Source organism: Balaenoptera ricei, chromosome 11 (assembly GCF_028023285.1).
Source record: "Balaenoptera ricei isolate mBalRic1 chromosome 11, mBalRic1.hap2, whole genome shotgun sequence".
In the NCBI taxonomy this organism is placed as follows: domain Eukaryota; kingdom Metazoa; phylum Chordata; class Mammalia; order Artiodactyla; family Balaenopteridae; genus Balaenoptera; species Balaenoptera ricei.
The window spans coordinates 32,585,275-32,611,508 of NC_082649.1; the positions used below are offsets into that span (position 1 = coordinate 32,585,275).

A 26,234-nucleotide genomic window follows, 5' to 3' on the forward strand; every position below is an offset into this window, starting at 1 on the left:
TTGCGCAAACAAGAAACGGTTTCCTGCCCTTGCCTCTGCCTCGAACAGATATCTCTGAGCCATTAGCCTGGAGGGATAGAGCTCCCTCACTCCCCCTACATAACTCTCTCAGTCTGAGCTCTGGGTTTGGGCAGTCGACGATTAGCCTGAGGTCAAGAATGGATGTTATCCGGGGTACACAGGTGGGAACTTGGGGGCACATTTACAAAATAGGGGGGGGTTCCCAGTTCAGGGAAGCTTCCCAGTAGTGGTCACGAAAGTAGTGGGGTAGGAAAGACAGACGTGACGGAAGGAGGGATGGAGGGGGTGGGTGAGTGGGCCAGGCTAATACTTAGGCACGGATCGATCCTGGAAGGTTGTGGATGGCAATGAGGGGGGAAAGAAGCGGACGGGGCGGAGGAGGAGGGGAGCAGACAGATTAAGCAGGTGATGTAGGATTTACAAATGGAGGAGGCTGGTGACAGGAGGAGGGCCAGGAGCGGCAAGTATGCCCTGAATGTGCATGGGATATATATGAGAAGCGTGATGGGAAGCGGGCTGGTGAGAGCAGAGGTGGGGCGTGGGGTGAGCAGTGCGGGTCACGAACGCTGAGATGTGAGATGGAGGATAACGGCTGCGCACATTTGGCCGACCCTTTACAGTCTGCTCCCATTTAGACTCCCATAATTTCCTCCTCCCATCAGAGAGAGCGAGGTGCGGAGAGGTCGGGCGGCTGCGGAGGGTGGGGTCCCAGGAGAGCGCGAGGCCCAGAGGAAGGGTGAGCGCCGGGACGGGCGTGCGTGGTGCGTCGCCGGGGGTGGGCGCCGGGCGCCGGGCGCCGGGCGCGGGCGGGTGGGGGGCGGGCCGGCTGCGGCCCGGGAGGGGAGGGGGGAGGCGGGCTCCGCCGGCACACGCCGCACCTGGCAGGCGGCCTGAGCGCGTGCGAAGAGCCGCCGCCGCCGCCGCCGCCGCTCGGGGTCGCCTTGAGCCCCAGATTCCCCAGCGCTGGCTCGCATGGCAGCCGCCTGGGAGACCGGCCCCGCGACCCGCTAGGGGCGGCCCAGCGCCCCGGCCCAGCCCCTCGTCTGAGTCCGTCGGATCCGGCCTCGCTCTGCGCCCCGGGGCGCGCCGCCTCCCAGCCCGAGGTGAGGAGCGCGAGGGCAGGGGCGCGCTGGGCTGGGGGCGCTCTGGGGTGCCCAGGCCCCGCGCCGCGGCCGAGCCGAGTGCCGCGGAGGTAGGAAGGGGATGCGGGAGCAAGTCCTGCGGGGAGACGGAGGTAGGAAGGGGATGCGGGAGCAAGTCCTGCGGGGAGTCGGAGGTGGGGGGCAGAGACTGCTCGCTGCCGGGAACCAGCCCCCGCGTCGCCCCCGTGCTCGAGGACGCCCCTCGGCGCTGTTCCCTGTCCCCCTCCGTCCGACTGCGTTCCCCGGCCCTTCCAGTGTCCTGACCTCGCTCTGCGCTGCCCATCCTTCACCTTCTTCCTACAGAGCCCGCTCCCGGTTCCTGTCTCCAATCCTCTCGTCTGCTCAGACCTTCCCAGCCCCCGCCCTCCGCTGCCTCCACCGATTTTTTCTGTCTGGACGCCCCTCTCCCCTCTCGGCTCGTATCACTCGGAACCGGAATCTGTGCCGCTATCTCCGCGTCCGGCCGCCTCCCAGCCTGTGCCGTCCCACAGGTGTCCGCACGTCCGGCGGTCCGTCTGTCCCTCCCTCCCGGGGCCGGCGCTGACCATGCCCAGCGGCTGCCGCTGCCTACATCTCGTGTGCCTGTTGTGCATCCTGGGGGCACCCGTAAAGCCTGCCCGAGGTGAGCGCTCCCCTGGGCTCAGGTCGCGGCCCTGTCCGGCTGTCCCTCGCTTGCACGTTGACCTCTGCCGGCCAGAGATGGCACTGCAGGCGCTCCGACCCGCGGGGTTGGCGACACCCAGGACACCCCTTTGGAATGGGATGAGTCTCTGTTCTTCCCTGTCCCAGAGCTGAGTCCACCCAATTACTGGGACCTTGCATCCTCTCCCTAGCCCCGCATCTCAGGCAGCTGAACGCTGACCCCAGGCTCACCCCTCTCACATCAATCTCTTGCAGCTGATGACTGCAGCTCCCACTGCGACCTGGCCCATGGCTGCTGTGCGCCTGATGGCTCCTGCAGGTACCTCTCCAAGCACGTGCTCCCAAACGCTGTGCTCCACATTTCCCAGGCCTCCACACCCACAACCAGCTCAAGCCCCAGAGCAGAATGTTTAGGGGCTTAAGACTCTACTGCTCTCTCCCCATCCCCTCGTGCACATGGCACACAGAGCCGAAGGCCAGCCCCTCACCCTGTGCTTACCCCTCCCCAGTTCCCCTTTGCCTTGCCTCTCCTTTGCTTCTTCTAGCTTATGGCTCCCCACTTCACTCTCCCAACCAGGTATTCTGCAACATTCCTCTTCAAGATACCAGGAGAAAGACCCGAAGCTTGAGGGAGTGTGGAGAGTGGGAGCCATAAGGAAAAGGGGAGATAAAGGAAACACATAAAGAGAATTGGTTTAGCCTGGAAAAGAAAGACTGTTGCAAGGGTTACTGGGGAGAAGCGCTTATGAGAGCCTTTTCTGATGAATTTGAGTAATTGACTCAGTGGGGTGGGGTTGGGCAAATTCTGCAGCAGGAGGAAAGCGTGTCTGGTCATAAGGAAATGAGCTGACAGGGCAAGGTCCTGGAGGGGCTGAGGGTGCTTGGGACTCTCCGAAGTAGAGCAGGCCTTTGCCCTGGAATCAGGGTAGGAAGATAGTCCTCATGACCTTTCAAGGTCACTCTTTTTTTAAAAATGTTTCTAAGCACCTCAGACATGCCAGGAGTGGTGCTGGGGGCACTTACAGACATCATCGTAATTTCCTCCTCAACACATCCCTGCCAGGTGTATCCCCAGTTTACAGATGAAAAAACTGAGGCTCAGAAAGGTTAGACAAAGTGCAGAACCAGGACTTGAATGCTAGTGTCTGATGGTCTGATACCATATATGTGTCCCGTGACCCTGCACAGCCCTGTATCAACCTGGGATAGGCCTGCTTTCCCTTGGGGGCTGTCATATTGGTCTGTTTCCTAGAAGCTCTGATCTTGCCTCCCGCATTTCTTCACATCCTTCTACCCAGAGCCCTGACCCTGTGCTTCTCCCCATCAGGTGTGACCCAGGCTGGGAGGGGCTGCACTGTGAGCGCTGTGTGAGGATGCCTGGCTGCCAGCATGGTACCTGCCACCAGCCCTGGCAGTGCATCTGTCACAGTGGCTGGGCAGGCAAGTTCTGTGACAAAGGTAGGGGAGTAGCGAGGGTAGCTGTTGTCTGGGGACCCCATGTGTCTTAGGAGAACATCCATCCTTATTTATTGAGCGCCTCTTGTGTCTGGCTCAAACCCGAAAATATATGGTAGCTTATAATTTTAGACTTTATACCTGTTGTCTGAACTGGTCCTAAACACAACCCCATGTGGTAGGCAAGACACCTACGGAAAACTGTACTCATATTACAGATGAGGAAACTGAGATCTACAGACACGATACAACTTGCCCAAAGGCACTTTGAGACAGACTAACAGGGCCAGGGCTGAGTGCCTCCCGACTCCAAACTCAAGTGTTGTTTTCCCCCACTACACTGTACCAGCCCAGGCTGGGATTGTAGTATGAGCCACACCCACAGAGCTTTGGGTGGGGCCTGGGCAGGTCTGGGTGCCAGACATGAGGGGCTAACTCCGAGCCCTCCTGGTCTCCTCTCCAGATGAGCACATCTGTACCACACAGTCCCCCTGCCGGAACGGAGGCCAGTGCGTATATGATGGGGGCGGCAAGTACCACTGTGTGTGCCCACCAGGCTTCCACGGGCGTGACTGTGAGCGCAAGGCCGGACCCTGTGAGCAGGCAGGGTGAGTGCTGGCTCCAGGTTAGATGAGGATCTGGTGATGGAGGAGAGAGGACTGTTGAGAGGATGGTGGGGCAGTGTTAGGGCTGACGGTCAGAAGTCCCACACGGGGGTACTCGAAAATAAAATCTAGTCTGTCAGAGTATCTGTAGGGTTTCTCAACTTTTTTGGTACCATGTGAACCATTTCTCCAACAACAAAAATCTACAGGGGCTGGAGGTGTAACACATCAGTGTGTGACTCCCCTGGGTGGGGAGGCTGAGGGCCTTGGACTCCCCTCATCCTCCCAGGAAGGGTGGCATGCAGCCCCTAAAGTTGTTCCACGCAGCAGCCTTATGCCTCGTGGTGAATGGGGAAATGGCCTACAGGTCTGGACTCTTCCTCATTTCCACCTTAAGCCCAAGAGCCTGCGTGGATAATAATTGTACACTTGCCTTGAGCCTTGCTTTGGGGCCAGGCCCTCTGCTACCTGCTTGACCCTGGATTATCTCATCTAACCCTTACCATTTGGGAAGCTGGGTACTGCTCTTATCCCATTTTTATTTTTTTAAAAACTTATTTATTTTAAAATTTCTTTATTTATTTGTTGGCCGTGCTGTGCAGCTTGTGGGATCTTAGTTCCTCAACCAGGGATCGAACACAGGCCCTTGGCAGTGAAAGCACAGAGTCCTAACCACCAGATCACCAGGGAATTCCTCTAATCCTATTTTTAAAATGAGGCATTTGAGGCTCACAGAAAAGTGGCTCAAGGTGACATAGCTAGAAGGGAGGTGGTAGTGGTGGCAGTGATCAGGATGTCGACCTGGGCTACCCTGCAGATGGCAGTCGGTAAAATGCCCTCTCCCACCCCACTCAGCTCCCCATGCCGGAATGGCGGGCAGTGCCAGGACGACCAGGGCTTTGCCCTCAACTTCACATGCCGCTGCTTGGCGGGCTTTGTGGGTGCCCGCTGCGAGGTGAACGTGGACGACTGTCTGATGCGGCCTTGTGCTAACGGCGCCACCTGCCTGGACGGCATCAACCGCTTCTCCTGCCTCTGCCCTGAGGGCTTTGCTGGGCGCTTCTGCACCATCAACCTGGATGACTGTGCCAGCCGCCCATGCCAGAGAGGGGCCCGCTGTCGGGACCGGGTCCACGACTTTGACTGTCTCTGCCCAAGTGGCTATGGTGGCAAGACTTGTGAGCTAGTCTTACCCGTCCCAGATCCCGCCACCATAGCGGACATCCCCCCAGGGCCCACCTCAGCTGTGGTGGTACCTGCCACGGGGCCTGTTCCCCACAGCGGAGGCGCTGGTCTGCTGCGCATCTCCGTGAAGGAGGTAGTGCGGAGGCAAGAGGCCAGACTGGGCGAGTCTAGCCTGGTGGCCGTGGTGCTGTTTGGGGCTGTCACTGCCGCTCTGGTCCTGTCCACGGTGTTGCTGACCCTGAGGGCCTGGCGCCGGGGTGTCTGCCCCCCTGGACCCTGTTGCTACCCTGCCCCACACTATGCCCCGGCGCGCCAGGACCAGGAGTGTCAGGTTAGCATGCTGTCGGCAGGGCTCCCCCTGCCGCCTGACTTGCCCCCTGAGCCTGGGAAGACCACAGCACTGTGATGGCGGTGGGGGCTTTCCTGCCCCCTCCTTCACCTCCTCTGCCACTCAGACTGGATTGGCCCTTTCTCGCCACCCCTCAGCTGGAGTACACAACACTGAGGGACCTCAGCCTCATGCCAGAAATATTATTTTTTTAATACACAGAGTGTAAGATGGGAATTTTATCAAATAAAACTATGGAAGTGCATGTGGGCTCCTTTGCCAGAAAAAATCCGCCTGGAGTCCCAGACGCAAGAGGGCCAGAGCAGAGGCCTGCTTCTGGGGAAGCCGCGGGACACTGCCCCCGAGAAGGAGTGGTTTGTAAAGAGGAACCCAGGGTACCCTTTTCCCCTCTGCGGAGGTGAGAGAGGTAGAGCCACAGAGGGGTGTAAACAAGCGGCAGGCCCCCCCTGTGCCAGGCAGCAGTGGGTAGGACAGAGGGAGGCCCTGTGGGGCGGGGACTCGGGGCCCTCAGGGAGAAGAGCGGGCTCCCTGCTGGCTGCTCTGCAGCAGCTGCTGGAACAGTGAGTGGGGCTGGCTGCGCAGGACGGCGGGGGAGTCCAGCTCCGCCACCCTCCCGGCTTGCAGCACCAGCACCCGGTCCGAGTTCAGGATCGTGTTGAGCCTGCGTGGGAGAGGGTGGTCAGCGTGGGGATGGAGGACAACGCCCTAGAGAAAGCTGACCTGCTTTCCCTCCTCTTCTCCTCTGGACAGCACCAGCCTGCCCCACAGGCTTCAGCCCCTGGCTCTGTGCTAGGGGAGGGGCTGCAGGCTCCCTCAGACAATGCGCTACAAAGGGCCTGGGTTGGTGCCTGGAGAACACGGAGCTGAGATTCATAGGGGTTGGAATCTCTAGAGCCCTGACCCCTGGGGTTCCTGAAAGGAAGGGCGGCTATGGGTCCATGACACCTTAGGCCCTGATTAGATTCTCACTCTGGATGCCTACACACCTGTGGGCGATGGTCAGCACTGTCTTGTTGGCAAAGCGTTTACAGATGGTCTGCTGGAGCAGCTGGTCTGTCTTCTGGTCCACGCTTGCTGTGGCCTCGTCGATACACAAGATCTGGACCATGTGGAGAGGATGAGGGGGGAGGAGGGAGAAGAAGGTCAGCCGTGGCTGCTACATAAGCCCCAGCCCCCACCTCCTGGTCTGGCGCAGGCCAGCCCACAGCTCCCCACCTCCAGCTCTAAAAGAAAAACTAACTAGGTCCCTTGAGACCTCTCCCCAGTCCACTTCCTCACCCCCCACCCCTCACATGTCCCCTGCCTTCTTCCTGGCCCTCTCGAATGTCCCTTCCTCTGGTCTTACCTTGGCATCTGTGAGGAGAGCCCTGGCCAGACACAGCAGCTGCCTCTGCCCCAGAGATAAGCTCCGGCCCCCCTCGCCCAGTTCACCATCCAGACCACCTGAAAAGCACAGCATCTTCACTCCTGGGTTCTGAGCCTCCCTCAGCCCCCTCCCTGCTCACTCCTGCCACCATGCAGGACAGGACCTAGAACTCACCCATAGATATGATCACCTCACTCAGGTGGCACTGCTCCAGGGCCTGCCACAGGGCCCTGTCCTCATACAGACCCCGGGGGTCCAGGTTTTCCCGAACAGTTCCACTGAACAAAAAGGGTTCCTGGGGGATGATAGCCAGCTGGGATCTGGGGGATGAGAAGGGGACAGGACATGGGGTCTTGGCTGGAGATGTGGCCACTTCTGCTCCCAGCACAGGTTTTAGCTATAGGTCCAGCCCTTCAGAAAAGCTTGGGGATAAGACCTGAACATCACCCCCATCCTGTTCCCCACTTGGTCAGCCATGTACCTAGAACTGTGCCAGTGCTATAAGGAATTCCAAAGAAACCAAAGGCCTAGACTCTGCCCTTAAAGAAATTACATCTCACTGAGGGGCAAAACAGAACAAGCATGAGCTAAACCGTATGGCACTGACTCCAATCACGGGACAGCAGTGGATGGCAAGGAATGACCAGAGGGGACCAAGGAATGACTGGGTAGGGGATGCTTCAAGGTTGGAAGTGGGCCTGAAATTGGGTCCTGAGGAGCCATGTGGTCAACCTATGGCCACCACAGGTTAGAAGAGAAGGCAGGAAGGCCAGGGCCAGGGCCTGGGATCAGTAATGGGCTTTAGGACAGAGCATCCCTACCTTTTTCCATGTCATGGAACTCAGAAAAAATGATACTAGGGCAACGTGGTTGGGAGGGGTGTTTAGCTCCAGATGAGACCCCTTGTGGCCAGAGGCAACTGGCCCAGGTCTCCAGCTGTCCCAAGCGCCGCCTGCCAAGCCCGAGGTCACAGCACCTGGGAGGCTCTGACTCAGGAGGCAGTGACTGGTGGTCTAGAGTGGAAGGTGTATGCTGGGAAGCACAAGGTGAACCTGGGAAGGTGAAAACCTTAGGATCACAGCTATGAACCCTGACCTGAGCACTGGCAGCTCACTATCTTCGCCTGCTTGTCCCATCCTCCGTCTCACCTCCTGATCAACCCTGTCTGCCCTGAGTTTATATAAAGCCTTCCTAACTGGGCCTTCCTCTAAGTGCCAGTAGTCTGGTCCCGTCTCCTCCCTCCCCCAGACCTGAGCTCGGCCAGCTCCAGCTGGCTGGTGTCCACGCCGTCCAGCAGCACTCGCCCAGAACTGGGCTCTAGCAGCCGAAAGAGCACCAACAACAGGGAAGACTTGCCAGAGCCCGTGCGGCCCACGATGCCCAGCTTCTCTCCAGGCTGTACGCAGAAGGTCACCCCATCCAGGGCATTGGGCAGCCCTGGCCGGTACACCAACACCACATCCTGGAACTCCACGCTCCCCTGGCTCAGCCAGCCAATGCCCAGCTGGTGGGGTCCGTGGGTGGGAGAGGGAGGGAGATGGGTGAGATGGGGAGGAATGAAGAAAGTGGAAGGAAGGGAGAGGAATGAGGGATAGATGCTGTGAGAGTAGAGGTGGGGGAAACGAGGACTGATGGGGGGATGGACACAAAAATCAGGGAGATCACAGGAGACGGTACAGGAGCTGAGAAAAATGGTGAGGGGCACAAGGAAAGGAACTGGGGGAGAGACTGGGGCCATCAGAAGGATCCTTCAGGGTTCTAGCACCCAGGCTGGGGTGAGGGCGCAGGCTACCTGCGGCCGCTGGCCCTGGGGCTCCTGGGGCAGGTCACAGGAGTATTCCTCCAGCCGCTCGACGCTCACCAGCATGGCTTCTGTCTGTGTGAAGCTGCTCACCAAGCCGGAGAGCAGGCCCGTCAGGGACAGGGCGTAGGACAGTGACAGGCCCACGAGTCCTGGGGGAAGGGAACACAATTGCCAGGGGAGGCTTGGACGCTGGGATGTGTGTGGGGATGGCTGGGCAGAACGGGCGAACCCTGAGCTGTGGACCGTGGGCATTTAGAGGAAGCTGGCACTGAAGGAGGAAGATGCAGAAGCCATACCAGCCATACCACAGGAGGATGGCTGCAGCAGAGTGGAAAGGCTACGAGGGAGGACGGGTGGAAGGCAGGGGGGCTAGGGCCGGTTGCTAAGTGCTGAGGACGGGTGAGCAGGGAGGGGCGGAGATCAGAAGACTTGACTAGTCCCAGATCCACGACCACCAGGGTGAGTGACTCCTTGAGACTCAAGTTTCCTCAACTCTAAAATGCGGGTGATGAGAATTACAACACATCCTCACAGGGAACCCTGGTTGGGAGGTGAAAATGCTTGGGGCTGGAGGCGGCGGGGGGCAGTGCAGGGAGAGGTCTGGGGCAGGTGCTGGGAATAACACACTTCTGAAGTGAGAGTGAAGGGTCCCGGGGCGGCACCTGGGTTGGCGAGGCCCTGCTGGTGCTGCACCAGGGCGATGCCTGCGATGGCGCTGACCACTGCGGCCCCCATGAACTGTAGCCGAATGTCCAGCCACTGCATCGTGGCGCTGGCAGCAAACTGGCACCTCTGGTTTAGCTCCAGGAGTCTCTGGTTCTCCTCCTCAAACCTGGGGGAGGCCACGCCACAGCTGCACCGACCCGTCCAGACTCCCTGCCCGTAGAATGCCTCCTCCTCGGAGCTGACCTGCACGCCCACAGGCCGCACCTCAGTGGTACGCAGGAGCCAATGTGCTCTCCTGTAGGGGTCTGCTCAGCGTCACTCTCCCCCTTTTCTGTTTCTTTCCTCTTCCCCCTATGCCCTCACCCACCCTTCCCTTCTCAGGAGACTGAGGCCCGCCCCCCTTCTTCTCAGGGGTCCCTCTTCCCCCCTCCCCCCAGCACCTCACCCACCTCGCACTGGTTGGAGGAGGCGGACCTCACACACCTGTGGGTGGTGCCGGTGGCCCGGAGCACAGGGAGGCCGGCCAAGGTGTCGGCCAGGTGGGTGTAGAGAGGAGACAGGGTGAGGCTGCCCAGGCGCCGCAGCTCCCTCGAGGAGGCCCTGTAGTGGCGCTGCACGCGACAGTGGATGAGGCTCAAAGGCGGCAGCAGCAGCAGCAGCCAGGGCAGGCCAGAGCCCAGCACAGCCAGAAGGCCCAGCAGGCCTGCCGCGTTGGCCAGGAGGATGTTGAGGATGAAGGGCAGGCTGTCATCCGCACAGGCCACGTCGGAGGAAAAGCGGTTGAGGACCCGGCCCGTGGGCGTGGAGTCGAAGAAAGTCACTGGCGCCTGGGAGAAGGGGTGTGGGTGGGCCAGGGCAGGGGCCAGCGGAGAAGCCGTGGAGGCAGCCCCCGGGGGAGGTGGGCTGGGGAGAAAGGCCCAAGGTAGAGAGTAGGAAAGGAGTAAAGTGTCCCCAGAGTTTGGGGGCACTGAGCGGGGGCTGGAGGAGCTCAGAGGAAGAATACCCCATGTGGGAAAGAGAGAGTCTCTCCCATCCCTCTGGCTAGTGGGGACCCTGAGAGGTCAGGCTGGCCACCCCTCTACTTCTGTGCTAGACATGCCTACACCCCCTTTCAAGGGCAGGTAGCTAATCTCCTTCCAGAAGATGGAGTCTTCAGGCCATGAGTGAGATTTAGTTAGATGTTAGGAGGAACATCCTGATTGCCCGTGGCAGGACAGAGTGGTGAGGGCAGCAGTCAAAGTCCATACTATCCCATGGTCAAGCGCTCAGGCTCTGGAGTCAGACTGCTTCTTGGATTCCAGCCCTGCCACTTACCAGATGTGAGACCCCAGGTAAGGGGGCTTCATCTCCTCAAGGCCCCTGTCCCTCATCTCAAAAAGGGGGATAGTAGTAATGAAACTGCACCTCCCGGGGCTGACAGCAGGATTGAAGCCACGTAGACAGCAGTCAGGAGCTTAGCAGGGTCTGCCTGCCACGGAGCAGGTGCTTGGTAACTGCTAGCTATTTAGACTACTTACTACTGGGAGGTACGGTCTCAAAGACCCTTTCCCTTTCCCCGCCTTCCCTGTCCCCCAACTCTCTGCCTTTACTTGGGGATCAGTCCTATCTTAAGGCAGGACACTAGGTCAAAAGACTTGCTGAAGCATTTCCTAAAGCCAGCTTATGAGAAATTAATTCCTTCACAGCCTGAAGATGTGGGCAGACAGTGGGCAGCTGCTCCCGGAGAGGCAAGGGAAAGACCCACATGTCCTGGGTTCACGGCCACAGAACTAGCCTTGCCCAGGTTGCACACACTCTCAGAGCCTGTTTCCTCATCTGTAAAATGATGATAATAGTACCCATCTCACAGGGTTATAATGAGGCCCTAATAAGATAACAGACAAAAAAAGAGCTTCGTAATAATAACAACATCGTTAATAGTAATTGCTAATTGGGCACTTAGTATATGCCAGGCACTATCCTAAGCACTTTCGATGTACTGATTAATCCTCATAATGACCTATGGGGCAAGCAACAGACTATATATACACACAGCAACAGGGATGGACCTTAGAAGAACTCTAAATAAAAATTGTGAGAAAAGGAATGTCATTTATAAAACTATGTGCACACAAAACACAGGCATTTTGCAAAAAGCCAAAAAGATACATATTAAACACACCTAGGATGGCTGCTTATCAAGGAAAGGAGAGGAAATGAAAACAGGGTTTGCAGATAAATAGGAATGGATCAATACATAAAATTAAAAAGGGATCTCACATGAACTAAGGGGTGATTAACTCAGTCCTCTGCGCCTCAAGTAAAAAACGGAAGTAAACCTGAGGAAGATTCTCTTCTCCCCACTTTATACATGAGAAAGCTATAGGCCTAAGTAATTGGGTTTGAACCCAGGCAGCTGCTCTGCTCTTGGCCTCTCCAGGTCTCAAGTGCTGCACGCATCTGTGAGGTGCTGTTTTCTCCTGAGGACCAGGAGGGGGGGATGGGCCCCTGATGGAGCCCAGGTAGCGGGAAGGGCCCCCCATGCCACCCCCACCCTCCCATCCCCTCACCATGAGGACTCGACTCAGCAGGCGGTGGTGCAGGGTGGCAGCTGCTCGGAGGGTGCCCGCTGCAAAGAGCACTGCCCGGAGAAGGGTGCAGAGGGAGTTGACGCCAGCAATGGTCGCATACACGGTGAGGTAAAAACGGATGTCTGAGGAGCCATTGGGGGCAGCTTTGGGCAGTGGGAACACTGAGGTGCTGGGTGGTGGGGAGGGGGCTGTGGGTAACCAAAAGTGGGGCCACTCAGGGGTCCCTTCCCCACGCCCCCCCCCCAACGCCACTGCTCCCCACCCTCCAGGAGACACAGGCCCTGGAGCACCAGCCCCCCAACTCACTCCCTGCCTGGCAACCACTCTGAGAGCCCCAGGCCTGCTCCTGGCCCCAGCCACTCACTAGAGGCTTCCGGGGGAGAAGGAGAGCAACTGGGCAGACAGTGGCCCTGCGGAGCCCAGGCTGCTGGGAGCTGGCGCCTCCTGGGAGCTATTCTTGGCAGCCTCCAGCTGAGAGATCCAGTGGGAGAGCCACCAGTCAGCCGAGTTCCTGGTTGCTGGGTGGGGATGGGAAGGAGAAAGCTGCCAGACAGCTCATCTTCTTCTTTCTATTCAGACACCCCCTTCCTCTGCTCTCGACTCTGGTTTCTACCCTCCTTCACCCCCAGCCCTCCCCACCTTGTCCCCACCCCATGTCCTCCCCAGTGTGCACTTCCTTCCTGGGCCCATCACCCTTCAGCTCTGGGGAGAGCGTGATCTTGAATCTGCAGAACGGGAGACAGCCTTGGGGGCAGATCAGAAGATGGCTACGGAGCATCCCCGCTCCCCCCCCGCCCCCGGTCCCTGGGACCCTCAGAATTGGGGACATGTCCCTTGTCCCAGCTGTCGCCCACACATGGTGAGTGTCTGGGCTTTGTAATGATTAGTACAAGGTGATGGATGTGATGGGGACCTAGGCGACAGGGCTGTGGGTGGGATGAAGGCCTGCAGGGTTTACTCCTACCTTGCATGAGGAGCAGAGAGAAGAGGATGGCGAGGGCCAAGCCCCAGCCCATGGCCCTCCAGTATGCGCGGTACACGTGGAAGGCCACGGCGCCCTCCTTCTTGCTTTCTTCCTGCAGCAGGCGGCCAGACGTGCTCTCCTCCACCTCCAGCCCCTCCTTTGTTTTCTCTGGGTTCTGTACTGACTGGGCTGTGACTGTGAGAATCAGAGAGGTGGGCGGGAGGGATTAAGCTTGCAGGATGACAGTTGAAAACCTTAGTGTTTTCAGGGGCAGGCAAGCTTCCTAGAAACATCTCCCTTCAAGTGTGGTGGCGAAGAGCAGCCTCTTTCCTCTCACCCCGGGCCGTACCTGGGTCAGACTCTTGTCCATCCTCAGCCCAGGCTTTGGGGGCAGCTTGTACCAATGGCAGGATCTCAGAGGGGGGCCCTGGAAGGCAGCAGGAGAGATTAGGAGGGGGCTCTTCTGGGTATATTCTATGCCTTTCTAAACATGTGAGCCAATCCACCTCCCATGCTCTTTGGACCCCCTCCCTGACCTACCCTAGCAGGGCTGTGCCCTGGACCCACAGACCCTGAGCAGGACCATCAAGTCCATCCCTCTGTGTCTGGAGTCTGATCAGCACAGACAGAAAATGTTCACCCCTGGGAGGAGAGTCACGGCCACCTGTGAGAACCCTGTCCAGAGGCACCTCTCACTACCGCTGGGCTTTCTCCTCATGCTTCCTGGAACTCCTAACACGCTGGTGGAGCCTCATTTGCTCCTGTTTCTCTCCAGTGAATGTGCCAGTGGTCATGTCCCTCTGGATAATAATCCATCAGAGTTTCTGTTTATTTGTTTTTAAATAAAATGATTGTTCTAAACCTGACTGCTTTCCTTTCTCCGAGGACATCAAACTGTTCTCCGAGATCCTGGGCCTGTAAGTTCCCAAAGCTCCCAGTCACAAAGCCTGCGTCACAAAGCCACAGGCTCCTTTCCCTCCTGCTCTCTGTTCCTCACACCAGTTTTGTGAAGGCAGAAGAGGGTCTCCCACTAGACAGAAGTATGACGGGGCCCGGATCACACACAGAGGGGGTGGCAGAGTCTGCACTTGACAATCCATCCGTCGGACCCGAGCAGATGGCTCCCTCACTCAGCCGGGCTCCCACCCTGGTGGCCCACATTACCAGCCTGGACGAGGCGCCCAGCCTCCATGAGCAGCACCACGTCAGCCCTCTCCAGGTACTCGGTGCGGTGGGTGCACAGCAGCCGCGTGGTGTGGCTCAGCACTCCCAGGATGCACCTGTGCAGCAGGTGGTTGGCCACGTCCGCATCCACGGCGGCCAGAGGGTCATCGAGGAGATAGAGCTCCTTTTCCTAGGGAGAGGTGGGGGCACCATGGGTACCAAGTCCTCTGGCCAGAACCCAGACCTCTCCTAGGACGTGATCTTGAGGCCGTCCGGGAATACGGTTGAGAGGAACTCTGGGGCTACCCCTACAGCAGTAAAGAAGGTGGTGAGACCACAGGGTGGACTTCCCTCCAGTCACGCAAGGCCAGTGCCCCAGGACCAGTGCTCAGCTTTGCTGGGTCCCAGTGCCTCAAGCCACAAAATGCTTTTTAAAGGGCCTTTAATTCTGCCTTCAATCTACAAAAGGGGGATGGGATGGCCAAGGGACCAACACCTTAGGAGCATGCAGAGGGGAGGGAAGAAACCGGATGCTGATGAAAATATCCCCACACTGCCCCCTCCCCAGCCAAGCTCCCGAGGCTCTGGACTCCCCCATCTTCAACTTACCTGGTAGACGGCACGAGCAAGGGCAATCCGGGCACGCTGTCCCCCGCTGAGGGTCACACCCTTCTCCCCCACCTCTGTCTGGTCCCCAGCAGGCAGGATCTGACAGGACAGGCCCCGCAGCATTGGTCAGCGAGCTCCCCAGTACTTTCCACCCCATTTCCTACCCCTCTGCAGGGAAAAGATGGCGGGGGTCAGAGAGCCAGGGAGCTTGAGGAGACTGGACTTGAATTTGGGGTATGTGAGCCAGAGGGGACAAACCACAACTCCAACAAAAACGAGCATTTGTTGAACACGTTTTTCTTTTCTTTTTTTTTTCTTGAGGAATTTTTAATAAGCTTTCCGTTTTTTGTTTTTTGTTTTTCTGGCTGCGCCACGCAGCATGCAGAATCTTAGTTCCCCGACCTGGGATCAAACCCGTGGCTCCTGCAGTGGAAGCACGGAGTCTTAACAACTGGACTGCCAGGGAAGTCCCCTGTTGAACACTTTCTATGTGCTGAGCACATTACAGGCATCATCTCATCTGACCCCCACGGCAACCTTATGAAGTCGGTGTTATTTCATTTTCACAGATGAGACCAAAGCTCAGAGTAAGTACCCTGCCCAAGGTCATTCCACAGCTAGTAAAGGGCAGGACACGAATGTAGATTCTTAACCACTCCGTCACACTCACTACCCTGCCTTTTTAACAGGCAAGGATGAAGATGGCCAAATTCAAAGTGAAACTTTCCTAGGTTTTTAGAGAAGGAAGGTATCCCGAGCCTTGGAAGAGGTACCCTGTGGCCTTGGGAGAGGTCTCCTTAGCTAAGGGGTCCCCATACCAGAGGAAGCACCTGTGGTCGACCAGATGGTGGCTCCCCTGAGGGAAAAGCTTTGTGATTCATTTCTTTTCTTAGTACCCAGAACAGCTCCCTGTACCCAGGAGACATTTGGGAAATGCCTGATGTAGAAAGAAATGGTAAGTGGACATAAGATGCTCCATGGTTGGAGTCAAAGGTCCTCCTTTCCTGGGAAGTTCCACGTCTACCTGGACAGGGTAGTGCTGATGACAGTCCTGCAGGGGATATGGGAGTTGGGGGGGAAAGTCACGGGAGAAAGCTGGACTCTCATCCCCCTTAAATTTAGCATTCTGGATGTGGGGGGGGTCTGATGGGCTTGCCAGACTTCTCTAGAATAACCTTGACTCTTCCAGTGGGAGGTGGGAGAAGGCCTCTTGAATCAGAACCATTAGCCAGACCGACAGAGAGCTAAGCCTCAGAGGAAACCCTCCCCTAGTCCCAGAGGCTGCAGGGTTCCCACGGCTGCTGTGTGGAACACCCAGTCTCCACCACCCACCCCCAGGCCCTGTGCAGAAGCTGGACACTCTGGGAGGACCAAAGCCTGATGGCCAGTCCTGGGTAAACGATGCCTGAGTACAAGCAACGCCTTCCCAGAGAAGCAAGTCTCTGACCTGCGGTGTTAGGGACGCGGGGAAGTGGGCGGCCAGGCACTCACGCTGAGGTCATCGTCGAGGGCACAGGCTTCCAGCACTTCCTTGTACAGCTGGGCATCAAACGTCTTCCCAAAGAGGATGTTGTCTCGGATGGTGGCAAACTGGATCCAGGGTTCCTGGGTGGCCAGGCCAAAGCCTTTGGACAGCCTCCACACTGCCACCCGCCCACGCTGCCTGCAGAGAGCCAGGCCAGCAGCATGGGAGGCTGGCTCCCCGCTGGTCCCCTTCCTGCTCAGCCCCTGCCTCTCAGAAGCCTCTCCAGATTGCTGTCTTTTACACGGGGTCCCGCTCCATGTCACATGGCTCTCTAGATTGGCAGCCACTGAGGTCGAGGGGTCCTAATGAGGCTGGAGGCTCACTCTGGACTGGGAAGGGAAGAAATTGCTCTTTGGCTGCAGCCAAGCAGCTGTTATATGTCGAGGTGCTCAGAAGAGAGTGTGGCCACCACCCTGCACTCATTCATTCTCACCATGAAATAAGGCCCTCCCTCACACCTCTGCTCCTCTCTGGATCCCTCCCGTGCACAAGCACACTTTCTGAAAGAGTAGCTGATGCCGGCTGTTTCCATTTATTTCTTCACTCACTATTACAGCACTTCTAACACTCTGTGGTGATGGTTTTGAGAACCCACTTTCACTTCCTTCCCCTTTACAGACTGAAAACTCTCCCAAGAAAGGGACCATGTCTTGCTCATCCTGGCATCCTGTGGCCTCTAAAGAGGTGTCCACCATGTAGCAGGGGCCAGGAAAGTGCTGACGAAGGGCAGTGCTGAAGACACGGGGCGCTGGAAGTTGCTTACCTGTGCAGCTCTCCCGCGATGGCAGCCAGCAGTGAGCTCTTCCCGCAGCCCACCTTCCCCACGATGCCCACCAGCATACCCTGCAAGGAAGCCACACAAATGTCAGGTCTCCCTCCTAAGGCCCTGGGATAGCAATCATCCCATGGAGGCTTCTCTCTAGGCCCCAGTTAGCCTGGAGGGAAAGAATTCTCCACCCCACAGGCTGAGCTGTGCCTCAGTGACAGATGCTGTGTGGCCCCAGGGGAGTAGGGTGTTTTACTCTCCGCTCAGAGAAGCATCAGTTTCACTGTGTGAAGGGTCTTTGGAGAGCAGCAGTGTGCCAGAGAGCATGGGAGGAAAACTGCCCGAGAACTTGCAAGGAAAGCTCTGAGGCAGGCGACCCAGGATGGGGTGAGGGGAAGGAAGGACTCCAGGCTTTGGGGCCTGGATGCTGGGCTGGCTAACTCCACCTGCAGCTAGATTTCTTTTTTTTAATAAATTTATTTATTTATTTTTGGCTGCGTTGGGTCTTCGTTGCTGTGCTTGCGCTTCCTCTAGTTGCGGTGAGGGGGGGCTACTCTTCGTTGTGCTGCGCGAGCTTCTCATTGCGGTGGCTTCTCTTGTTGCGGTGCATGGGCTCTAGGCGTGCGGGCTTCAGTAGTTGTGGCTTGCAGGCTCAGTAGTTGTGGCTCGCGGGCTGTAGAGAGCAGGTTCAGTAGTTGTGGCGCACGGGCTTAGTTGCTCCACGGCATGTGGGATCTTCCTGGACCAGGGCTTGAACCCGTGCCCCCTGCACTGGCAGGCAGATTCTTAGCCACTGCGCCACCTGGGAAGTCCCTGCAGCTAGATTTCTAATAGCTCAGGGCAAAAACAATGTTTTGCACAGGTACCCATTTCTGTGATTTGCAGTTTAAAATTCTCTGTGCTCCCTTCCTTGCTTAGTTGTAACATACATTCATGGAGCTATCTCATTGTACACAACGGAAAAAAACTCCTTCCATAGAAACAGGTGGGGCTCCTAGCAGCTCTGTCTGTGATGTCCCACACTGCCAGCCAGGGTTAGCCTATCTTCGAGTGGACACCAGACCAACCTGAGACCCTTCCTTGGGAAGCCTCCCTCTTTCTGGCTGTGGCCTGTAAGTGGAAGGGCTCTCTGCAGGCCTGTCTTCTGCTCAGTGGAGAGCAGGTTCACAGAGAGAGAAGAATGAGGCAGATACAGAAAGAGAAGCAGACGGAAGGAGCAGCTCGGCGAGTCGAGGCCTGGCTCTGGGCTGCTGCTGAGATCTGCCCACGTGCCTGCCTGTGGATTCCGCAATTCATCTCTATATCCTTCTTACAAATTCTTGTTGGCTTAAGCTAGCTCCAGTGGGTTTCTATGACTTATATCCAAAAAAGCCCCAACTGACACATTAGTAAAATTCCTTTCAAAAATTCCAGCCTTGTCTTGCCTGAACTAAGAGGAAAAACAAAACATTCAGCCCAAGCCAGAAACATGAGCCAAATGCGGCAGAGGCGGTTCAGGCTCCACTGGAGAACGCTGGGTTGAGCTGTGGGGCAAAGGGTTGGACGTGGGTCAGGGGAGAGTGAAAACTCAGGACTCGGTGAAGAGGAGCTGCCGTCCTGCCAGGAATGTTCTTTCAAGTGCTTCTTTGATGATGTATGCCAGGGTGTGAGTCACAGGGTGTGATTCCTTTTCACCAGGCTAAATAGAGGATTATCTATACCATTTGCAAAATCCTTCTGAGAAGGGGCTGCTGGGCCTCTCCCGGAGGTCCCTAGCCTGGGGAAGATGCTGGATAAATTCTGGGGTCTGTTCTGAACTTGATGGCCCCTGAGGGACACGGAGAGAAAAATCCAATTGTTGGACTGGACTGGGTAGATGTGAATGGTCTGGTGACCAGGGAGAGATGTGACTGCTCTGAAGCGGCTGTGTGTTAGAAAACTGACATTCAGAGATAAGGTATCATCTCCTCTCCAATGAGAACCTGCTCACCGAAACCTCTCTGGTCCTTCCCTCAGTAATTAGAGCCACGGGGCCATCTTGCTATGATTGGCTCTGTCCTTGTTTATCGGTCACTGAGCTTGCATGTCCCTCGTTAGTCTGGCGCTTCTACTAGGGCGTCTAACCAACCAACCTTCTTCACTTCGAGGTGACTGATGAAGGTCTCCTGGCTGGTTCCAACTGGGTCCCAGGAGAAGAGGGCTTCATGTAGCTCCAAGGCTGTAGATGGCTCTGTCGGAGGATCTGAACAAGGAAGAAGCCACTCAGCTGGGGCTTCTAATCCACAATCTACCTGCCCAGGGCTAATGCAGCCTCAGTCTTGGTCTGAGGATTCTCCCCCAGGAAATGGCCACCTGCCCCGCCTAAATTCTGCTGCCTCTGGCTCCTCTTGGCAGCATCTGTGTACAGCAACCAAGTGGCTACAGTTCCCTCCTCCCCTGTGCCAGGTTCTGCCCTCCAGCTTCCCATTACCTGGGCTGTAGTAGGCCTGGGGGCTGTGGTTGGGAAGGTCGAGGAAACGCTGGATCCGGTCCAGGGACACTTTGGCCTCCAGGAGGCCATTGATCACCCAAGGGAAGTTGTTGAGGGGAAGAATAAGCATGTGCACCAGTGCCAGGGCCGTGAACACCTAAGTGGGGTCGAAGGTGGGGGGAAGGGTTGGAGCATCACCTGAAGCTCGGGAATTATCTGAAGGCCTGCTCTATGGGTGGCCCTGCAGACAGGTCTGTGGAGGGGAAAACAGGGCAGCAGCAAAACTGAAGAGTTAGCTGGCCAATCTTGGGTTAGAGGTGGCAGAGGTGGCCAGTCCAAGAATCCCAGAAATTCCAGATACTCCTCCAGGGATCCAGGTTGCTCCCTGATAAGCACAAACACCTAGCTCACTCTGAGACCTTCTCAGAATTTCCAAGTAGCAACATCACCTGGCTATACCCAGCACTGGATCCACCTTGCACTGGATCATGACCTTTTCCTCCAAGGCCATCAGAATGAGGATAAGGGGACCTAACCCGAAGTAGGAGAGGAAGAGGAGAGGAAAAAAAGAAATTCCTTCGCAGAGGGAAGGGTTATATATCTGAGGCCCCAGATGAAGGGTCCCTTCAGAGAATTTCTCCTTGGTTGGGAAAGGATAAGGCAGCCAGGGACCCTCCATCCCTCCTTCCCAGCCAGCACTGAGGGCCCCGGTCCACCCCTCACTCCACTGCAGTCTCCGTGCTGCTGCTTCTCTCCCATGCATTCCTACAGCCGTCCCCTCCCCTCCTGGTCCTCACCTTGGTGGCAGTGAGCTGGTGCCCCATGAGGACGTAGGTGATGAAGATGACGATGGAGATGACGACTGGCAGGGCAGCCCACAGGTACACACAGGCTGCATCCAGGTACTTGATGACCCAGAGTCGCCCCAGCTCTCGAGCTCGGCAGGCCTCTACACGGGCCCCCAGCGCCTGCTCCCACCCGAAGAACTTGATGACACGAATGCCACTCAGCAGCTCTGTCACGAGCTAGGGGTGGGGACAAGAGAGCAGTACAAAGTGGAGACACTGCTCACGTGTGTCGTCCTCTGCTCAGTCTCCCCCAGGCTCCTGGCACAAGATGTCAAGTATTCTGAGCCCCCATATGCTCCAGCTGGGGGCAGGTTGGAGCTGGAATCCTCCCACCTTCCTAGATGAAGCGGTGGAAAGTAAAGGGGGGGGTCGGGTGGTATGGGAACTATTCCTATAGGAGTATACAGGTGTAGGAAGGCACACCACAGCCCAGGGTCAGGCAGACGACAGGGCCAGGCAAGACAGGCAAGGGCCAGAGGAACTCCTTGTATCCTAACATTCAAACATCCCCAGCCTGCAAGCCAGGGAGGCACTGGGAGCCTTCCCAGGTGGCCCTGGAGACTAGTCAATAGCTGTCATGGGTAGGGAAAAAGGTCTCATGCCATAACCAGCTTTCAGAGACACCCCCCTCCCCATTAGCACTCGGAGCTATTCCAGTAAGAGGTTGACAACTACGCTATACGGACCCCTAAGCCCACCATCGCCTCTGTAAAGGTACCACAATCACTGCACAACCCAGAACTGACCCAGCCAGACCCTCACAACTAGAGTTGGCCCAGGCAGGAGAGAGACCTACTCCTTTCCCCACAGCCCACTCCTAAGAGGTAGCTGGGGTTCTCCTAGGCCTCTTCACATGCGGTTGTGGGATGCTCTGTGCCTGAGATGAGGAGGTGGGAGATTGGGTCCTGGCTCTAACACTAAAATCCCATTTGGCCCCAGACAGGTTACTTCCTACCTCCTAGGGTTGCTCTTAGGGCTGCATGAGCTAATACTATAATATTACTAACAGGCTACACTTACTTAGTGCTTACTTTGTGACTGGCACTTGCCAAGCAGTATCTCATACGATCCTCCAACTATGTTATGAGGCAAGCTATTATTATCCTCATTTTACAGATGAGGAAGTGGAGTCCCAAAGAGGTTAAGTGACTTGTCTGAAGGGATTAAATTAGTAAGTGGTAGGGTTGGGATGTGAACCCATGTCTGTTTTTCTCCAGTCTGAGCTCTTAACCTCTAGATCACACTCACTCTCTCAGGCACAGTGCATGGGAGGACCTGGGGACCAGGATGCTGGGACCTGGGGACTCTGGATGACTGAGGGACCCCAAGCGGCCCCTCACCTTAACCCGCGCATCCTTGTGCTGTAGCATCTCCTGGTTGCTGGCCATGATTCGGGTGGCAATCACTTTGTTGACGGGAACCAGCAGCAGTGCCAGGATCAGACCACCCACGAAGGCCACATCCACCTGCTGGTGCAGCAGGTAGAGGGTAATGGCCAGCTGCAGGGGCAGGCCCCAGGCCTCATGGAAGCTCCCAGCAAAGTTGAGCAGCCGCTCAGAGTCGGTGCCTAGTAGGTTCAGGACCTCCCCAGAAGGAGGGCGTCTGGGCCCCAGCTGTAAAGCCTTTCGGTACAGGATGTTCAGCACAGCCCCCCGTGCCTGAAGTGTCACCTTCCGCACCTCATACCCATACTGATTCTGCAGCACGGCGCCCAGAACGGCCCCACCGGCCAGCCCCAGGGCATAGAGCAGGCCATTGCTTAGAGGCTCCTGCCCCTCCTCCAGGAAGCCCACCAGTAGGGACAGTAGCAAGGGTCCTGAGAATCCCAGCATGGTCCCCACCAGCTTCAGCAGTCCAAGTGCCAGGTAGCGCTGCCCCAAGGCCCCATACAGGGCCCTCCACATTCGGGCCCCCTCCTGCCATTGTGCCTGGAAGACACGGGCTAGGTAGGTTGGGTGCAGCCTGTCGGGGAGGCGGCAAGTGTCCTGGGGCTGCCGGAGCTCTCCACGGGCCCCACGGGCCAGCAATGGTGCCAGCCAGGCATAGGAAAAGCGTGACAGCCAGCTCTCCCCATCTTCAGCTACCTCGGGTTCCTGTCCCTCGGAGAGGAGGGGCTCCTGGGCCCAGGGTTCCTGTGGCCGCCCAGGGACTGCCCAGCCCAGTCCATAGGCCAAGAGTGCAGCCAGCTGCAGGATGAGAAGGCATAGGCGGGAGAGGGGCCCTGGGAGAAGTGGAGGCAGAAGTGTGCCTCGCTGGCAGTGCCATAGCAGGGTCAGCACTAGGGCTGGGGCTGGCAGGAAGGCAGTCAGAGTCAAGGCCAAGGGCCCCCGGGAGCGGCCATGAGGGGAATGAGCCAACACCCACAGGGCCAGGCTGTGGCTGATCCAGGCCACAGCTGACACGCCCCCGGCCAGCACCTCTAGCCCTATGGGCCCTGGGCCTGCCCCTGGTGGCAAAACGACCGGAAAGAGGTCTAGCAGTGGAAAAATGGAGAGCACGAAGGAGGCTGCAAGTCGGACCCGCCAGCCAGGACTGCAGCGTGGGATGTAACCTGGATTCCTGGGGACAAGGGGGAAAAGAGAAAAGGAGGCATATCGGGGCTGACTCAGGGCCCAGACATACCTCCAGTAACTCACTTACCTAGAGGGAATCAACTCCCTTTCCTGCCTGTATACCTTATTTCCATCCCATTTTACTCTGGAACTCAGGGCCTTTTCTCCCAGGAAATCTTCCTGGATTAACCTAACCCATTTTTCTAATCTACCTATACCATTTCTCGTCATTCTTTTGCCACAGAAATAAAAAATTCTGAGTTAAGGTTGTACGGAACATGAAGACCTTAATTACAAAAAAAACCCAAAAAACAAACAAAAAAACCCCCAAAAACCTAAATTTTCCTACAGATAACAACTAAGAGATGAGTTTTCATTTTTACAAAAGTATCTACATAAAATAACCCTTAAATTCATCCGAAGCACTATTAGATGGATAAAAATTTGACTTACATACAGCTTCTATACACTAACACTATAGCCTAAATTTTCTGAAGCCTCAGAATATTATACTCTCTGTTTCTCCAATGGTTGTAGAAGATGGTGTGGATCATTTTTGTGACTCCATTAGCTGAAGAAAAACCTCTTTTCAGTTTTGTTTGTATCATCTTGGCTTGCAAAAAACGTTTTTAATAAACAAAAGGGTTATCTGCCTGCATTAAAAATCAAGTACAGGGGAATTCCCTGGTGGCACAGTGGTTAAGAATCCGCCTGCCAATGCAGGGGACATGGGTTCGAGCCCTGGTCCGGGAAGATCCCACATGCCACAGAGCAACTAAGCCCGTGCACCACAACTACTGAGCCTGTGTTCTAGAGCCCGCGAGCCACAACTACTGAAGCCCGCGTGCCTACAGCCTGTGCTCCGCAACAAGAGAAGCCACTGCAATGAGAAGCCCGCGCACCACAATGAAGAGTAGCCCCCGCTCGCTGCAATTAGAGAAAGCCCACGTGCAGCAATGAAGACCCAATGCAGCCAATAATTAATTAATTAATTTTTTAAAAAATCAAGTGCAGGAAAACACACCTGCAACAGTACATATCAGAACACCTTGAAGGTTCATATAAGAAGAGGTTCATATAAAAACATACAAATCTGTATTCCCTTTGTCTTTGGCAGGGCTGGGTTACTGAAAATTTTAATTGTAGGTTAAAATGTTTTGGGTTTCCTTTAAGAAATTCAGTGATCACAGTTATATGGAGGGGTTTATATTCAGATAAAAGTCAACCTTCAATAATTCTTTTTTCTAAGACGTGGGGACAGAAAAACATTGTGAGCCCTTGGAGGCTGGTACACTGGCTCCAAGCTGGCCATTAACCAGTCTTATGAACTCAGGCAAGACTCTTTCCTTCTCTGCATCTCATTTTCCTCATCAGCACAGTGAGCAGTGAGGAGTCTGAACCCAAAGCCCTCTGAGGTCCTTTCCTGTCTGAGATTCTGGATCTCTCTAAACCTTTACAGCAACTTGCAAAAATCTGTTAAATGAAGTGAGATAACCACAATTTCTGTGGATTACATGTTGGTCTTTCTTGCCTTCTCCTTACACTGCGAGTTCCCAAAGGACTAGGCCAACTTTTAAAAGATACTCCTCTGAGCACAGATAATCCTTCTGAGTTAGTCAGTGTCACTCTGTGCTGACTGACTAACCCTCTCCAGACTTTTGTCTCTGCATAAGAGACAAATCAGGATTCCTCCCAGACCAAGCAATTCTGAAGCCTCTCCTACACAAGGAAGGGATTCATCATCCTCTAACTCATCTTAGGTAAGGACATAGTCTGCCCCTTAGACTAGGGACTCCCAAAGACAGACCAGACATTCCTCCTGCCTTATCAGTAGCCAGAGTGAGATTAACTTTAGCCATATCTAGACATACAGGAACTAAGTACAAAATCAAGGTGAGTTTAGCACCTACACCTTACAGCCCCAAATTCAGGAAGGATTAAGGTTCTGATTTTGCTCTTCTCTTCTACCGACTGCTTCCTCTCCAACGAGTACATACGCTTTTCTTAGCCTAGAAACACTGAGGTTTCCTAGATGGAAGTGGTGAGAAACTGGTCCAACATCTTCGGCACACGTTAACCTTTTTGGCTTAAAAACATTGCTCACCCACTTTTGCCTCCAATTCATGACAACTGTGTTTGCGCATCTGAAAATCTACAAAAGTGATGATTTCTACCATGCATCAGGCCTTTAAAAATGTGCCAGGCACTGCACTATATGCTTAAATGCATTATCTAATTTAAATCTCCCAACAATGTTACGAGGCTCAGGGAAGCCAGGTTACTTGCCCCCAAACAGCCACACTGCTGCAAAGCGGTTACGCCCACATTTTATTCTACTTTGCCCCCTACTCCATAGATCTCACTATTTCGGTTACACTTCGGCGGAGATGTGGGTTTCGAGTGAGGTCTGCAAGAACACAAGGACAGATGTCTTGCACCCGTCTCTACCCACCTCGGGTTGCCCCAGTGGCAGGCACTGAGCACAGCGAGGAGCGCGTGGGGCAGGGCGCTGAGCACCAGCTGGGTGAAGCAGTGGCCGGTGGTGTCCCCCTCCCACACAGGCAGCGGCTGCAACGCGCTGGTGCCGCACAACTGGGCCAGGAACCGCTCCATGGAGGCCTCGCCTGAGGAGAAAGCAGAGGGTGGAGGGAGGGAAGGACCCTCCCAGAGAGAGAGGAATCCGCGTTCCCAAGTGCTGGGCGCAGGCAGGGAGCCGGCACCCGAGGGGGCGGGACGCTGACCAGGAAGCGGGGATGGAGCCAGAGTGACAGCGCGTCCCCTGCCGGACCTCCCCGCCTTCAACCCCGCCCACGAAGCGGGACCTTCCCTTGCTGCCGCTCCGAAACCACACACCGCCCGTTCTTGCGTTACCTCAGCGGTAGAAAGGGAGTTGATTTGGCTCCCAGGAGCAGGCGGCTTTCTGGACTGGTCACCTAGCCGGGCTCCGCTTTTCCCACTCCCTGCATCCCCGCCCCCAGAGATCTGGAACCTCTCACCTGAAGAAGCTGTTTTCCCACCGGATCCCGAGATCCTCAGCACTGGTGGAAGCGAAAGAGCGTGCTGCCGGCTTGGGACCCTGACCAGGCTCGCGTGGCACCCCCTAGAGGCGGGATGACCTCCCAAAATTTGCAGGACTTCTGTGCGCGTGCGCATCTCTCCCACCCCTCCGCCTCCCCCTCCCCCTCCCTCTCTCTCTATGGAGGCGAGCCCCTTGTATTACGGCGCGCTTATGCTGCTTCTCGGGACACTTGCAAATGCACTGATCTCAGCTCTAATGCAGCGTCAGCCGTACACTCTCACGTAGAGTACTCGCTCCCATCTGTTTACTGTTTACTAGCAGGCACATGCATTGCATTCTAATTCTTACAGCTTACAGCGATGGGAAGCCAAACACGCGAGCCCTTGCCACTTACGGACACTTGAACTATTTCCTTCCTTACTCGAAGGCTGTATGGCCTTGGGGAAGTTGCCTAACGTCTAGGAACCTTAGCTTCTTTGTCATTACAAAGGGGGCAATAACACCACTACCAAACTACTGTTGAGAGAGTTGAG

The 26,234-nt window shown here is 56.1% G+C and overlaps 2 protein-coding genes across 8 annotated transcripts; one reads left to right on the forward strand and one right to left on the reverse strand.

Moving 5' to 3' along the window:
* Nucleotides 1-877: 877 nt before the first annotated feature.
* On the forward strand, nucleotides 878-5,643 carry DLK2 (delta like non-canonical Notch ligand 2). The gene is made up of 6 exons (XM_059938632.1): nucleotides 878-1,124; nucleotides 1,467-1,785; nucleotides 2,061-2,124; nucleotides 3,133-3,263; nucleotides 3,724-3,868; nucleotides 4,721-5,643. Exons 2-6 carry the CDS (start codon nucleotides 1,710-1,712, stop codon nucleotides 5,454-5,456), a joined length of 1,152 nt encoding a protein of 383 aa, XP_059794615.1. The 5' UTR covers nucleotides 878-1,124; nucleotides 1,467-1,709; the 3' UTR covers nucleotides 5,457-5,643.
* On the reverse strand, nucleotides 5,568-25,749 carry ABCC10 (ATP binding cassette subfamily C member 10). Of its 7 annotated transcripts, none has more exons than XM_059938626.1 (22): nucleotides 25,679-25,749; nucleotides 25,135-25,306; nucleotides 21,471-22,689; nucleotides 20,080-20,307; nucleotides 19,283-19,439; nucleotides 18,945-19,054; nucleotides 16,831-16,910; nucleotides 16,034-16,205; nucleotides 14,543-14,641; nucleotides 13,934-14,123; nucleotides 13,119-13,196; nucleotides 12,770-12,964; nucleotides 12,170-12,323; nucleotides 11,785-11,974; nucleotides 9,685-10,062; nucleotides 9,232-9,478; nucleotides 8,558-8,718; nucleotides 8,016-8,269; nucleotides 6,940-7,085; nucleotides 6,745-6,842; nucleotides 6,386-6,498; nucleotides 5,568-6,060 (listed from the first exon to the last, which is right to left on the reverse strand). In XM_059938626.1, the coding sequence occupies exons 2-22, from the start codon at nucleotides 25,293-25,295 to the stop codon at nucleotides 5,907-5,909; spliced, it is 4,584 nt and encodes a 1,527-aa protein (XP_059794609.1). In that variant the 5' UTR covers nucleotides 25,296-25,306; nucleotides 25,679-25,749; the 3' UTR covers nucleotides 5,568-5,906. The 7 variants fall into 7 exon arrangements, with proteins under 7 accessions (XP_059794609.1, XP_059794613.1, XP_059794611.1 ...); XM_059938630.1 differs by lacking the exon at nucleotides 25,679-25,749 and adding an exon at nucleotides 25,554-25,666 and having other exon boundaries at nucleotides 9,719-9,846; nucleotides 11,785-11,855; XM_059938628.1 differs by lacking the exon at nucleotides 25,679-25,749 and adding an exon at nucleotides 25,554-25,666 and having other exon boundaries at nucleotides 9,685-9,846.
* Between the last annotated feature and the right edge of the window lie 485 nt (nucleotides 25,750-26,234).

Bases quoted from the DNA above. Each gene is read 5' to 3' on its own strand.
- ABCC10 (XM_059938626.1), bottom strand. From the start codon at position 25,295: ATGGAGCGGTTCCTGGCCCAGTTGTGCGGCACCAGCGCGTTGCAGCCG. The intron at 13,197-13,933 runs GTAATGTGGGCC...GCTGCCTTCCAG, and splicing joins TGGGCGCCTCGTCCAGGCTG to GGCCCCCCTCTGAGATCCTG. The intron at 6,499-6,744 runs GTAAGACCAGAG...CACATGGTCCAG, and splicing joins CTCTCCTCACAGATGCCAAG to ATCTTGTGTATCGACGAGGC.
- DLK2 (XM_059938632.1), top strand. From the start codon at position 1,710: ATGCCCAGCGGCTGCCGCTGCCTACATCTCGTGTGCCTGTTGTGCATC. The intron at 3,264-3,723 runs GTAGGGGAGTAG...TCTCCTCTCCAG, and splicing joins AGGCAAGTTCTGTGACAAAG to ATGAGCACATCTGTACCACA. The intron at 3,869-4,720 runs GTGAGTGCTGGC...CACCCCACTCAG, and splicing joins GGACCCTGTGAGCAGGCAGG to CTCCCCATGCCGGAATGGCG.